Below are 13798 nucleotides of genomic sequence, written 5' to 3'. Positions count from 1 at the left end.
GATTGAGAAAAGGCGCATCCTTTATGAAGATGTACCATATAATAAGAGGTATTGAAAAATTCGCAATAAAAGATTTTCACTTGACGATAGAGACTCTATTATAAGTATAATTTTATCTAAGACGTACTTGAACTAATTTTGAACATTTTTTTTTTAAAAAAAAGGTGTGGACAGTCATAAATTAGTCTGATTAACTAAGTTCTGGATAAACTTGATGTATCCTTTTTTTTTACACCTTTTTTTTTAAAAATTTAAAACTATTTAAACAGCAACTTAAACAAATAGATATCTTTGGCTTGTACCATATACTTCTCAAGCAGTTTATTAAATAGTTCTGTGCAAGAATATATATATTTCGGCTGCAAAAGATTTTGATTAAAATTAAATCCGATCCGAGCTATAAGCAACAATATGAGGTTTAATACATCTTTATAACAGTTTGATCCACTGGATATTTATGGATCAATTAACACTCTACTTCCTTTAATTCGCTTTCTCTCTCATTTTCTTTTTATTTATAAGTCTAATCCAAGTTGATATATATCTATATATTATCAAGTTATTTTAAAATGAATTGTGTTCATATACTAAAAGTTACTCTAGGACTATATATATATAATCTGTTAGTATATTTCAGATGAGCTCTTACACCTACCTTTTTTCCCTCTTTAATACACACGCACACACTTGGGGATCTGTCTACCAGTCAATTGGCTGCACTGGTACAATATATACGATATTGTCTATTTCTTTTTATATCTTTTTACAAACTAAGGGTTCTAATCGACAATTCGGACAGCACGCACTTTTTTGTAAACTGGTATTACTGATCGGTGGTGCAGACACCCTTTGTGTACCCACAAGTGAAAGAATCATAGCAGGGTCCATTGACAGGGATACTGTTACCCATACGAAGGTTTAAAGACCGTATGGTACTCACTTACAATCGTTGAGAGAGGACTGTGTATTCAAAACCCTTCACTGTGCTGTAACCAAAACAAAAAAAAATCTTTTTAACGATGGCTTGAATCTTCTTTCGACATTCCGCCATCCCAGTCGAGGATCTTCATTCCTGTTGGGGATCGTCATTCATATTGTATTGCAACTCAAAGTGGACCGAAAGCGACGCAATACGAAAAGGAAGCGCACTCTTTTGAAAAATAAAATAAAAAATGAAATACTCTTTATTTTATCTTTTTGACGACTGTTCACTGTATATGCGGCTCTAACAAAAAATAAGCCCTTGGTCAAACCTTTGTGTCCCTATAAACTTCGCCCTGCTCTCAAAGTCGACAATCATCGCCACTCTATTGTTTTCTTTTTTCAACCCTGTACTAACAACAACTTCGCACTGCTCTCAAAGGCGACAGTCATCGCCACTCTATTGTTTTCTTTTTTCAACCCTGTACTAACAACAACTTCGCACTGCGTTCAAAGGCGACAGTCATCGCCACTCTATTGTTTTCTTTTTTCAACCCTGTACCAACAACAACTTCGCACTGCGTTCAAAGGCGACAATAGCAATCATACTATCTTTCTTATTTTATCACTACTGAAAAATAGAAATAAAAATAATAACCATATAATCAAACTTCAGCACTCGGAACCCATATACTCTATTCTTTTATATCTGGAGTGTCATATACTACTATTCTCAGAACTGTCTTTTTACTTTCGCATGCACATAATATTTATATACTTTTACCTTCAAGATCTTCTTCAATAAAAATGACCCCATCCTATCACACATAATTTTTAAAAATTCTTACTTTTAGTATATCTTTAAATATCCAGTTCTAGACCAAACAGCCATCGTCTAACACAAAGTCCTACCATAGTAATCTTTCTTTATAGGTGCACCCCATAATCCTCGAACCTACATTATTTAAAAAAAAACATATATTAGGCTTATGATTATATTTTAATCTTTAATTAGATTAATTACTAATATAATAAAAATTATAAAAGCATGGTGACATGAAAGACATATTATGAAAACCACTAGACAAAACAATAGAGTGCCCATGTCATATTTTGCAATTACCAACATACACGTCACAAATATACATGCATTTTCTTTTTTTTCTTACTTATATTTAGGTCAAGTGTTTATCGCCGTTACTACTTCAAATTAGATCCGGCGTTCAATTCCCAATAGAGTATATGTTTGTGTGTTTTTGTTTCATATATCATGGTAGAATCTTTTGACTTTTTTTTTAAAAAAAAAATTGGTAAAGATTACATATTTTAATAGGATTATATCTTTTGATGATTAAATATTATGTGCGTTATTCGAGAACAATTGATAGACTAGTATTAACTTTATAGTTCTGGCAGATGTTATATTTTTATACTAATCATGCAAAATGATTAACGTGTTAAATAAAGAAGCTATAATAGTTGTTGATTTATTCAAGCATATCATTCTTAGTCGCAAGTGAACAAAATAAAGTAAGATAAAATTTTTCAAAATCTGACGTTTATATTAATCAGCGTAAAGCAAGTGATAGCAACTCAAAAAAGCAATAGATTTAATTGCTTTATAGTATAAATACTAAGTTAGTATTGAAAAAAAAAAATTAATATTTTCACTTTTATATTTTTTTGTAATAAGCATTTATTAAAGACAACAGAATTTTTGTCTCTTATTTTTCTTATTATTTTTTTATTTTTAATATTTACTTTTTATTGTATATGGAAGTAGTTACAATTTTTTTCAGAATTAGCAGTAAATGTTTGATCACTTGGTGTGGGCCGACTAAAAGCTCAAGAAAAGACCAAAATTAATTAAAACTCTTGCCCAATGATATGACTTAAAATTTGCTTTTCTTTTGCCCTTTTTTGAACTTTTAGTCTGTCTACACCAATTTTTTTTGTTTTCACATCATTTTATCACATAGAAGAATATGTGAGCAAAGACATGTATTTCTTTGTAGGTTAATTCAATTTCTTCTTCTTCTTCTAATATATATATAGTTATTATATTCTACTTGGACAGCAATATTCGATTCATTTTAATTTTCTACCAACCTGCCCACTATACCAAATCCCGGCGGCCATCTAATCGTAGCATGATTCAAATTCCGAAAAATTCTAAAGACCGATATTGCGCCTCTAATGCCACTTTTCTGTTACTCTTCTTTATTAGCTATTGATAGAGCCAAGAAGCATACAAATACAACGAGTAGAAGTCGAGAAAAGTAGAATCGTATGAATTTTATTTTTTGATAAAATAATAATTTTTGAATTTTTTTAAAAATATTATAAATGCCGACTGAAATCGATCGTTTTTTTTTTTATTTTTATTTTTATTCTTAATGATTTTATCTATTTATTTTACTGTGTTGAGTATTTCTGAATAATATCTATAGCTTATTAACATGTTCTCTATTACAAAAATTATATATGTATAGAGAAGATGGATTTATATAATATTGGTTTGCACAACTACTTTTATCAAGCAATAACATGTTGGTGTTTTCTTCCTTTTTTGTTTCTAGAAATTCCGATGAATCTAAGAAAAGTAGCAAATTACGGAGCTGCGATTGTGTGATGTAACAAGAGAAAATCATCTGGCACTTCGTATGGGATTGATATAAGAGAGATCCAAACGAGATTTCACAACCTTTTAAGCTTCTGTAGATTTAAACAAAGAATTCTTATGCCGTGAATTTCTAAAAGAAAATAATAATAATAATGAATAACAAAGACATAATTTTGTCTGAAATTACACGTAATCGTATTTGAACATCGATATGATTAACCAGTGCACATGAACAATCACTCAACGCCCAATATTCTCAGAGACATTGCGGTTGAGGCGGATAGGTAAAAACAAAATTATAATGTTTGTGTAGATGTACTGGGGTCTGGTGTCTTTTGACATCATATACTATCCGGATAAACTAAACGGTTTTGAAGTAACAAAATAAACCCTTTGTGAATACAAGTAGAAAAGTAAGGTAATCAGACAAAGCTAGACAAGATGTTATCAGTGTAGGAGAAAAATAAAAATCATGAGTGGGGTTGGGTTATGGAACCATAATACACAGTAATATCGATACAATGTAGATTTACTATAAGTATGTTTAGGTTTAACTAGAGAGAATATATGGATGCATCATAGCTGCTATATCTGATATTAGATACATGAACGGATCACTCTTGACAGGATCTCTTGTTGAAGGATATGAACGCAAACGTTTTAGCACGTAACTTGGATGTAGCGTCAATGAGGAGTTGAGCAAAGTTTGGTTGCGGCAATTGAGGTAAATAGCTTCCCAGATGGCACAGGGTAAATTAATAGCAAGTTATTCATATTTCACATTTGTGTCATTTAACCATGTGCGATCATGTTTTATACACGCAAAAAAAATCATGTATTTGATACGGGGTGATCAAAGGGGTTGCACTGGATGTTGAGTGTTGGAACTTTACGTAAGTTGTTCTGTGTGCCAGCGACTTGCTCATACATGTTTTATGGGCAACTCTTCTGCAACAATTGTATAGTAATATTATTAAAACAAAGCAAAATAAATTAAAATGCAATGGTAAGATATGTAATAAAATATCTCAAATTCATTGGTGTCTGTTTATATTCTAAAGTAAATTGGTTTGTGTGTGTGTGTGTGTACAGGATGCTATTCCCAGAAGCGTTGTATTTGTCATTCATGATAAATACTACTATTTCACCTACAGTTGGAGGATTATATTCTTGTTGATATTGTGGCTCGTAAAACACTCCAATGCAAGAATGTTTTAACGATAATAATTACATTTATTCGTGCTACTTGATTTATAGTCTACATCAGAACTGCTTACATTAACTATCGTTTCACACACGTTAGTGTATAGAGCACTTTAAGGTAAGGTACTAGAACGTGTAGGGCTGGTAGACAAGACGGGCTGGTATAACCGCAATATTTTTTCATCGTTGTTCTTCACCCCATATTTGATCCTGTAGAAGTATATGCAATAGTATATTATAGTATAACGTATTAAAATAAAATTAACAATGAAATATTTACTGTTCAAAGAAAACTGTCTATCAAAAATAATATTTACTGAGCTGCAGCAGAAACAAAAAAATCCTTTTTAACGATGGCCTGAATCTTCTTTTTATATACCTCACCCCTTTCGGGAATCCTCAGTCAAACTTCCATGCCTATATTGACTTTACAAACCTACTGGAATCGACACCAACTTCACAACACTATCCAATCTGACACTAGCAATCATAACATATTGCTCTTTTTCTTTTGTTTTTTTTTTGTTTTGACACTACCAACATCAACTTCAAAATGCTATCAAGATTGACACCGCCAACCACTATATTCAATTCTTTTTTTTTTTTTGGGCTTACCAACGCCAACACAAAGATATCAAATTTTGCACAGAGAATGAAATTACTCATAATATTTTTTTTGTAATATGTATTGGAGGTAATGTATTTAAAGGTGAAAAAGCTAGAGAAGAGCTAAAGCTAATTTAGCTTCGAATCTTGTAATGTCTAACGTAGATAGAGTTGCTATACGATTAAGGAAAAATTCAATATCAAGAATAAATATGAAGTGGCCGCTCAATATGGATATCTAGTGTGTGACATTGGCTACACTTATTGAGCGTATGTATGATCTATCAGGTTAAATAAATGGCAAATAAGGTGTCTAGTTCAGGGAATACTCCCTGGGTGGCGACGAGAATGACGAAGATAGCCCCGTGAGTAGCCATATACGTATGCATAGCTGACCTTCAACTGTTAATACGCTATTGATTTAGATACCAGAGCTTCAAAAGTGATGGTGATAGCTATAAGGATTGAATATTAGAAATTGAGTGGGATCAGTTTCGTGGCTCATATTAGCATGAGGAGGATACTGAGTGGATATATCCAGAGGTCTGCGATATACAATACAGTGGATAATCTAGTGACTGAATTAAACATACCCAAAACTAACAAATAAGCTAAAGTATACTGAGTTGCTAATGTTGTTAATTGGGATAGATGATGAGTAGTAATAATGTTATTCTAGTGTTATGTGATTCCTTACAGTCACCGCATAAGTAACAAATGTGAGTACGGTAAGGCCAAGTTCTAGTTAAAAGAGGCAGTAAATAAGTGCCCAGAGAGTCTTGTTCATCTCTATCCTATGAGGAAAAGTGGAGCTTTGATCCTTGTCTTTACAGTGAGTACTAAACGAAAATAAATTACGTTATTTAAATATTCAAATAGCACTGTATACGTTTAGTTTTTAATGGAGACAAAAACTTGATCCTTGAAATTAATTGGAAATACACTACTGAAATGAAAACATTAATAATAAAAAAAGTTTAAAAAATGACGGGGAGCACAAATTTGTTACTTGATCCTTGATATCAAATACATAAAAAAGATGAGTGTCGATGAATTTCTCAAAAGCCTTTTATGTCTTTAACCAGTTCATATTATTTTTATGATACTTATTTGGTTTTAACTGCACATATACTTCTTATATAAAACAAGTAGTACTAAGTGGTCCAAAATTGTTGTATACCTAGAATGCATACCTAAAACTAAAGTTTTAATGTTTAGCATTTAATATGACTGCAAGGTCCTATAGAAACAGCATAAAGTAGTTATTGAAACAAATGCATATGCAGGTATATGATGCTCGAGCCCGAAATCTTGATTTTTGGGCTTGTCTGTTTAAAATAATATACAAAAATAATTTGTAGTAATATATTCAAAGAAACTGGTATACCTGTAACCCTTGATAGAGACTGAGATTCTTAGCGTTGGATTTGACTGTCAAAACAGGGAAAAAATGAATTGGTAGTAAATAAATGAATATAGCTTTGGCCCACAATAGAGATTAGAATCCTGATACCTGGTATTGGTTGTAAAAACATAAGTAAATACAATTTTCAGTGAGAAAAATTCTAAAACTTCCTCGTATGTCTTTAATCCTGAACAAAAAATAGAGTCGTGATCATTGATCTAAACTACGAAGAGAAAAAAACTAAGCAATCATCATTTAAAGAAAGATGGGCAACTAAACAGCGTATACCTGTACCCCATGAATAAGAGTTAAACAACGATCCTTGACACTAACTTTCAAATTATAAGTATTTATAACCATCAGTGAATAGATTCAAAAAGATACTTGTATACCTACGGTCCATGATGTAGAGCAGAGGTAATTTTTTGATCTGGAAATTAAAGGACTAGACAAATTTAACTGGCATTAAGTAAATATTTGTATTATCTGATACGAATGTGGCCTATAGCTGAGAGTGGGACCTGGATCTTTGGTTTGAACAGTAAAAGATACTAGAAAAATACAATATACATTAAGCAAATATTCAAATAGTAGTGTATACCTGTGATCGTCAATGAAATGTGGAACGCCGATCATTGCCCTGGATTGTGAAAGGGCTAAATAAATTCAATTGACAGAGAGTAAATTATCAAAAATACGTGTATATCTGTAGAACGGTAGGAAGATTGAAATATGGACCGTTGACCCGGATTGTGAAAACTCTAAAAAAAGCACGAGCGATAGTAAAGAAAAGCTTAAATAAACTTATATCTGCGACCCTTAATAGAAAGTAGGATCTTGATTGTTAGTGAAGACATATAAAAGCCCAAACAAACTAATCTGGTAACAGATAAATACTCAAAGCAACTCGTGTTTTTGTGGCACTCTATGAACAATAAAATTTTGATCGTTGACCTTGACTATAAGAAGACCTTGAAAGAAAAACATATGTCAGTATGAGCATATTTAAAGGATTTTTTTAACCTTTATCCTTTGATAGATAGCGGGTAATTGATACCTTTCTGAGTGTGTAATAATTAGAAGAACAAAAACAATCGATAGTAAGAAGGTTTATAGAAAAATATGCTTGTCTACGACTATGGATATAAACCCGAACATTGAACGTTGTGATTGAATATAAAGATACTATAAAGTTACTACTGGAATTAATGAAAAAGAAGTTTAAAGAAACATACATAGTTTTGACTATTTGCAGGTGTAGCGAGGCATAGATCTTTGGTGTTGACTATTTTGTAAACTAATCGAATCCAATTGACTGTAAAAGAAAACTCAAACAAACTTGTATACCTGTAATTATATATGAGCAGTAGAGCTATGGTTGTTTTTCCTGGTTGTGGAAAGAAAAAGTAAACGCTATAAAAAAGACATACATACCTTTAACCCTGGATGAATAGCAGAATCTTGATTGGAAGCCTTGACTATCAAATCACTAGACAGATTTAGTTGGTAAAAAGTAAGTTCTGAAAGAGGTTCATATACCCAAGAACTTTTATGGAGAGTGAAACCCTTATCGCTTGTCTTTTCTGTAAAAAATATGGGAATATACAGCTTGAAGTAGGTAAATGCTCAACGAGACTTGTATCTCTATGACTGTAGGAAAATGTTGGAATATTAATCGTTGGTCTTTACTATGAAAGCACTAGAAAAAAACATCTGATAGTAAGCAACTTTTCAAAAATATATGTATACCTATGGCTAGATATGTGAGTCAAAGCCATGATTGTTGACATGGGCTGTGAAAATTCTGGACATATAAAACAGGCTGCAAGTAAATGGTGTAATAAAGATGTATGCTTGTAGCCCTGGATGGAAATCGGAAGCCTAATCGTTGGTATGAACTGTGCTAAACTAGAAAAAGAAAGCTGGTAGTAAGAACGTATTTCAATAAAAGAACCTGTATGTCTGTAAATCTTGATAGAGAATGGAACTGTGAGAGCTGGAATGGAATAAAAAAAGACTAAATAGATACAATCAGCAGTAAAGTAATATTTAAATACACTTATATACTTAAGGCGTTGGATTAATAGCAGGATCTTGATCGTTGACCATGACTCTAAAAACGCTTGATAAATGACATTGGCTGTAAAAAATTAATCTAAGAATTTTATATACCTTTACCCAATAATGTTGAGTGGAAACATGATAAAGACGGAAAACTTGATCAACGAACTTGAGTGTGCAAACTCCAGAGAAATTTAGTCGATATTAAAAAAAATCAAAGATCCTTGGATATCTTTAACAATTGCTGGAAATTTGAAGCTTGATCGTTGGACTCGGATTTAAAACACTAATCGAATATAATCGATAATAAGTAAATGTTCGAAATAAACGGTGATACCTGCGGCTCATTGTTGAGATTAGAAAGTTTATCCCTTGGCCTATATATCAAAAGTAATAGACAATAGCAGCCGGCAGTTCTAAAAGGGAAAATGTACTTGAATGTCTGTGAACCTGGGTGGAGACTAAAATCTTGATCTTTGGTGTGTACTATGGTGCGACTAGATAAATATGATGGATGGTGAAAAAGTATTCAAAAGAGGGTGTACGCCTGTCACCTCGACGAATAGCAGAAGATTGATAATCGGCGTGGACTGTAAAATTATTAGACAATTGCAACAAGCAATGAGTAAGTATTAAAAAAAGCATATATACCTTTTTACCCCAGATGAGCAGCGGAATCTCAATTAATAGCCTTGACTATGAAAAGACTAGACAAATATAGCAGACACCAAGCAAATGCTCAAAGAGGTATATATATCTGTAACCCTGCATGGACTATGGAATCTTGTGTGTTGGACTCGATTGTGAAAAGACTACCGAACTAAAGCTGGCAATAGGTAAGTACCCAAAGATACTGGTATACCTAACATCCAAGAAGGAGAGTCGTATCTTGATTGTTGGCCTTTCCTGCGAGTAGACTAAAAAAACACAACTGGCAGTAAGTAAATACTAAAAAAGGGCAGTATACCAGTGATTCTTGACGGGGATTTGAACCTTGGCTGTTGAATTGAACTGTAAAAAGACTGCTTCAAACAGCTAGCAATATGTTAATGGGTAAAGAAAGACACTTGTATCCTTGTAAACCTATGCGGAAATCGGGCACTTGATCTTTGGTTTCGACTGTATAAAGTCTGAATAAAGTAACTAGTAGTAAGTAAATGATTAAAAAGACATGTATACCTTAACCCTATTTTTTGAAGCGCAACCTTGATTCTCGGCATGGACTGTCAAAGATTAAAAAGATTCAACTAGTGAAGAATAAATGCTAAAATGTGCGTGTGAACCTAGAACCTTGAATAGATAGAAAGAACATGATCATTTCGCCTTGACTATGTAAATGCTAGGAAAATCTAATTTTTAGTAAATTGCTTAAAGATTTTTGTACGTCTGCGACCTTTGATGTAGAGCTGAGCCTTGAGCGCTTGCCATAGAGAAGAAAGGGCTAGAACAAAACAGCTGATAGTACCTAAAAAGTCAAAGAGACTTTTATACCTGTGAGCCCAAAAGAATATCAAAGCTTTGATCGTTGGCTTGGGCTGTAAAAACATTATGTAAATATATAGTAAGTAGATCTTTGAGCAGATTTGTACACATGTCATCCTGAATAGGCGGCTCATTTTAACTGTGGGCCTTGCATGTAGAAAGACTAGAAAATATAATAGCTAGTAAGTAAAGGTTCACATAGTCATGTATACCTGTAATCCTTAATTGAGATTAAAAACCCGATTACTGGCTTAAACTATAAAAAAGCTAGACAAAATAATAAGTGATACGTGAGTACTAAATTAGACCTGTATACCTCGGGTATTAGGTAGATAGCAAAACTTTGGTAATTCAATTTGAGTATATAAGAATTACTCAAAACAACAAGCATCAGGTAAATGCTCACATATGTACATGTATTTTTTACCTTGGAGGACTGTAAACCTTGATCGATTGGCCTTGACTGTGTAAAATTAAAAAATAATTAATGGATAGTAAAAAAAATGCTTAAAAAGATTTTTATACCTATGACCTTTGACGGGGATAGTGGATTCTTGTTATTTAGCATACATAGTAATGAAACTAGAAAAAATCAAATAATCATTATATAAAGGCTAAAAGGGACTTGTATACCTGCAACAGTGTATGCTGATCGGATTCATGATTGTTAGACTGAGCGGTAAAGACACTAGAAAAAAAAAACAAGCAATAAGTAAAAACCCAAAGAAAAGTGCATACCCGTCTTACTGGATTGAGGCCTGATCCTTAGTCGTTGCCCTCGATGGTAAAACCACTAGACATATATATAAATGGCAGTAAGTAAAGTCTCAAAAAGATTGGTATACCTTTAACACTGGACTGATACCATATGCTTGATAGTTCATCTGAACAGTAAAACACACTAAACTATTATAAGCCATAATAGGTAAAGATTTAAGCAGAATTGCATAGCTGTTACCCTGGATGAGGATCACAGCCTTGATAGTCAGATTGGAAGGTAAATAAATTAGGAAAGAAAAACAAGAAATAATGAAAGCCCTAAAAGGATATGTTAACCTGTAACCTCGATTGAAGATAGAATTCTTGATCGTTGACCTGGAAGGCAAAGACACTAGAGAGATTTAATTGACAAAAAGTAACGGCCCAAAGACATAATTATACCTGTAATACTGGACAGATATCAGATCATTGGTCGTTGGCCTTGACTTTAAGGACATTAGAAAATTAAAACCGACAGTAAGTAAAATCCCCAAGAGATGTGTATATCTGTAACTCTGGACGATGATCGGTCTTTTGATCGTTGACCCAGGAAGTAAGAAAACTTGAAAAGTTAAATAGGGAGTGAGTAAATGGACAAAGGGAAGTGTATGCCTATAACCATTGATATTGATCTGATCACTGATTGTTGGTTTGGGTAGCAAAGATACTACAAAAGTACAAACAACAATAAATAAAGGCTCAATGAGATATGTATACCTGTAACACTAGACAGAGATTGGAGCCATAATAGTTGACCTGGATGGTAAAGACACTAGACAAAAACAAGCAAAATTTAGTAAAAGCTCGAAAAGGTTGGTATACCTGTTATTCTTGGCAGATATTAAATCCTCGATTACTGGTTCAGAAGGTAAGAACACGAAAAAATTAAAATTGACAATGGATAAAAAACCAAAGAGAAGTGTATACCTGTAACACTGGACAGATATTGGATCCTTGATGACTGGCTTTGACGGTAAAGAAAGTAGAAAAATAAAGCCAACAGTAAGTAAAGGCCCAACTAGATGTATATACATGTTGCACTGGATAGAAACCAAAATTTTCATTGTGTAGCCGGATCGTAAACACACTAGGCCAATACGAAAGAAAGCATGTAAAGACAGAGAGAAAAGTGTGTACCCGTAACCTTGATTTGAAATCAGATCTTTGATATTTGAACTTTAAGGAAAAAAACACTAGAAATATATAAATGACAGTAAGTAAAAGCTCAAGAAGACTTGTTTACTTGTAGCCCAAATTTGAGTTTTGATCCTTGCTGTTTGGCCTGGACAGTAAGAACGGTAGTCATATATACGTCTCAGTTAGTAATGGCCGAGAACGACTTGTATACCTTCCATAATGGATGTAGATTTGGTCATCGTTCTTTGCCATCAATAGTAAATATAAATAAAGAGTATAGTTTGTTTTAAGTAAAGGTTAAAAAGAAACTTGATTAGCTATAACAATTAATGAAAATCGGATCCTGATAATTGCCGTGGACGACTAGACACTAGAAATATATAAAATACAGTGAGTAATTGCTCATCGAGTTTTTGTATACCTATAGCCACGGACTGAATCTGGATCCTTGAAGCTTGACCTGGACGGAATAGATACTAGAAATATACAAAAACAAGTGAGTAACTTCTCATCGAGTTTTTATATACCTGAAACCATGGATTTTGATTGGATCCTTGAACCTTGACCTGGATGGTATAGATGCTTTGAAAACATAAAAGATCGCGATTGAATATTCATCGAGTTTTTGTATACCTGCAGCCCTGGATGGAGATAGGTTACTTGATGTTTGACCTGGTCGGAAAACACTAAAAAGTATAAAAGAGAGTGAGTAATGCTCAACAAGTATTCGTTTACCTGTAGCCCTGGATGGAGACCGGTTCGTGATCACTTGATCTGGATGGGAAAGCCCCTACAAAAATATATAAGACAGTGAGTAAATGCTCATTGAGTCTTTGTATACCCGTAGGCCTGGATATATATTGGCTCCTTAACGTTTGGCCTGGACGGAAGACACTAGAAACATACAAAAGACAATGAGTATATGCGTATCGAGGCTTTTTATACCTGTAGCCCTGGATGAAAACCTGTTATTGATTGCTTGACCTTGCCTGTAAAGTCCCTACAGGAATATAAAAGACAGTGAATGATTAATCAATGAGTCTTTATATACCTGTAGATCTGGATGGTGATCTTATCTTTTATCGTTAACTTTGTTTGCCAAAAGACTAGACAAATATAATCTTCAGAATGTGTGTCTTTGATGAATATCATATACTGTTTGAAATATAGTAAGTTCTGACTGTTTATGTCTTGTTTCTGAGTGTGGACAGGCTTTGTATGGATTGATGATCAAACCAGTGTCAGACCTCAGTATTTCATTTTTGATGTGTACTGGTTTTGACATGTTGTCTTATATCTTGATACTGACGGCTTTACATATGATAAAAGCCTGAGATTTGACTAGCAAAATGGATTTGTATTGGTCATGGTTCGTCTTTAACGTGTATGTTGATTAAAGCAGTTTGTGAGACAAGCAGTAAAGAAGTGTATAAAGTATTGATGGTATTTGGAAGAGAGTTGTTTTGACGCGTTTTGTTTGGATAGGTCTTTTTTTTTTATAAAACTCATGACGTCTCAATCATGTGTTGCTGTTCTTTTTTATTATTTCTATTATAATAGTTTGATGATATATTATAAAATTCGGCTTTCTTTTATTTTTT

General features: G+C 33.1%; 1 protein-coding gene across 1 annotated transcript; it reads right to left on the bottom strand.

The window, feature by feature from the left end:
- Positions 1–6615: 6615 nt before the first annotated feature.
- Positions 6616–13482, bottom strand: PHYBLDRAFT_164707 (hypothetical protein; the record flags this gene model as incomplete). Its single annotated transcript, XM_018435064.1, has 23 exons — positions 6616–6681; positions 6741–6784; positions 7047–7086; positions 7155–7203; positions 7360–7414; positions 8193–8236; positions 8298–8408; positions 8508–8898; positions 9374–9409; positions 9682–9736; positions 10311–10354; positions 10729–10764; positions 10827–10883; positions 11049–11094; positions 11147–11278; positions 11778–11832; positions 11883–12147; positions 12409–12440; positions 12619–12673; positions 12725–12883; positions 12933–12987; positions 13143–13197; positions 13379–13482. The coding sequence occupies 23 exons, from the start codon at positions 13480–13482 to the stop codon at positions 6616–6618; spliced, it is 1986 nt and encodes a 661-aa protein (XP_018295859.1).
- Between the last annotated feature and the right edge of the window lie 316 nt (positions 13483–13798).

The sequence above is a fragment of the Phycomyces blakesleeanus genome (genome assembly GCF_001638985.1).
Source record: "Phycomyces blakesleeanus NRRL 1555(-) unplaced genomic scaffold PHYBLscaffold_4, whole genome shotgun sequence".
Classification (NCBI taxonomy): Eukaryota; Fungi; Mucoromycota; class Mucoromycetes; order Mucorales; family Phycomycetaceae; genus Phycomyces; species Phycomyces blakesleeanus.
This window is presented reverse-complemented; position numbering and strand designations above follow the sequence as displayed.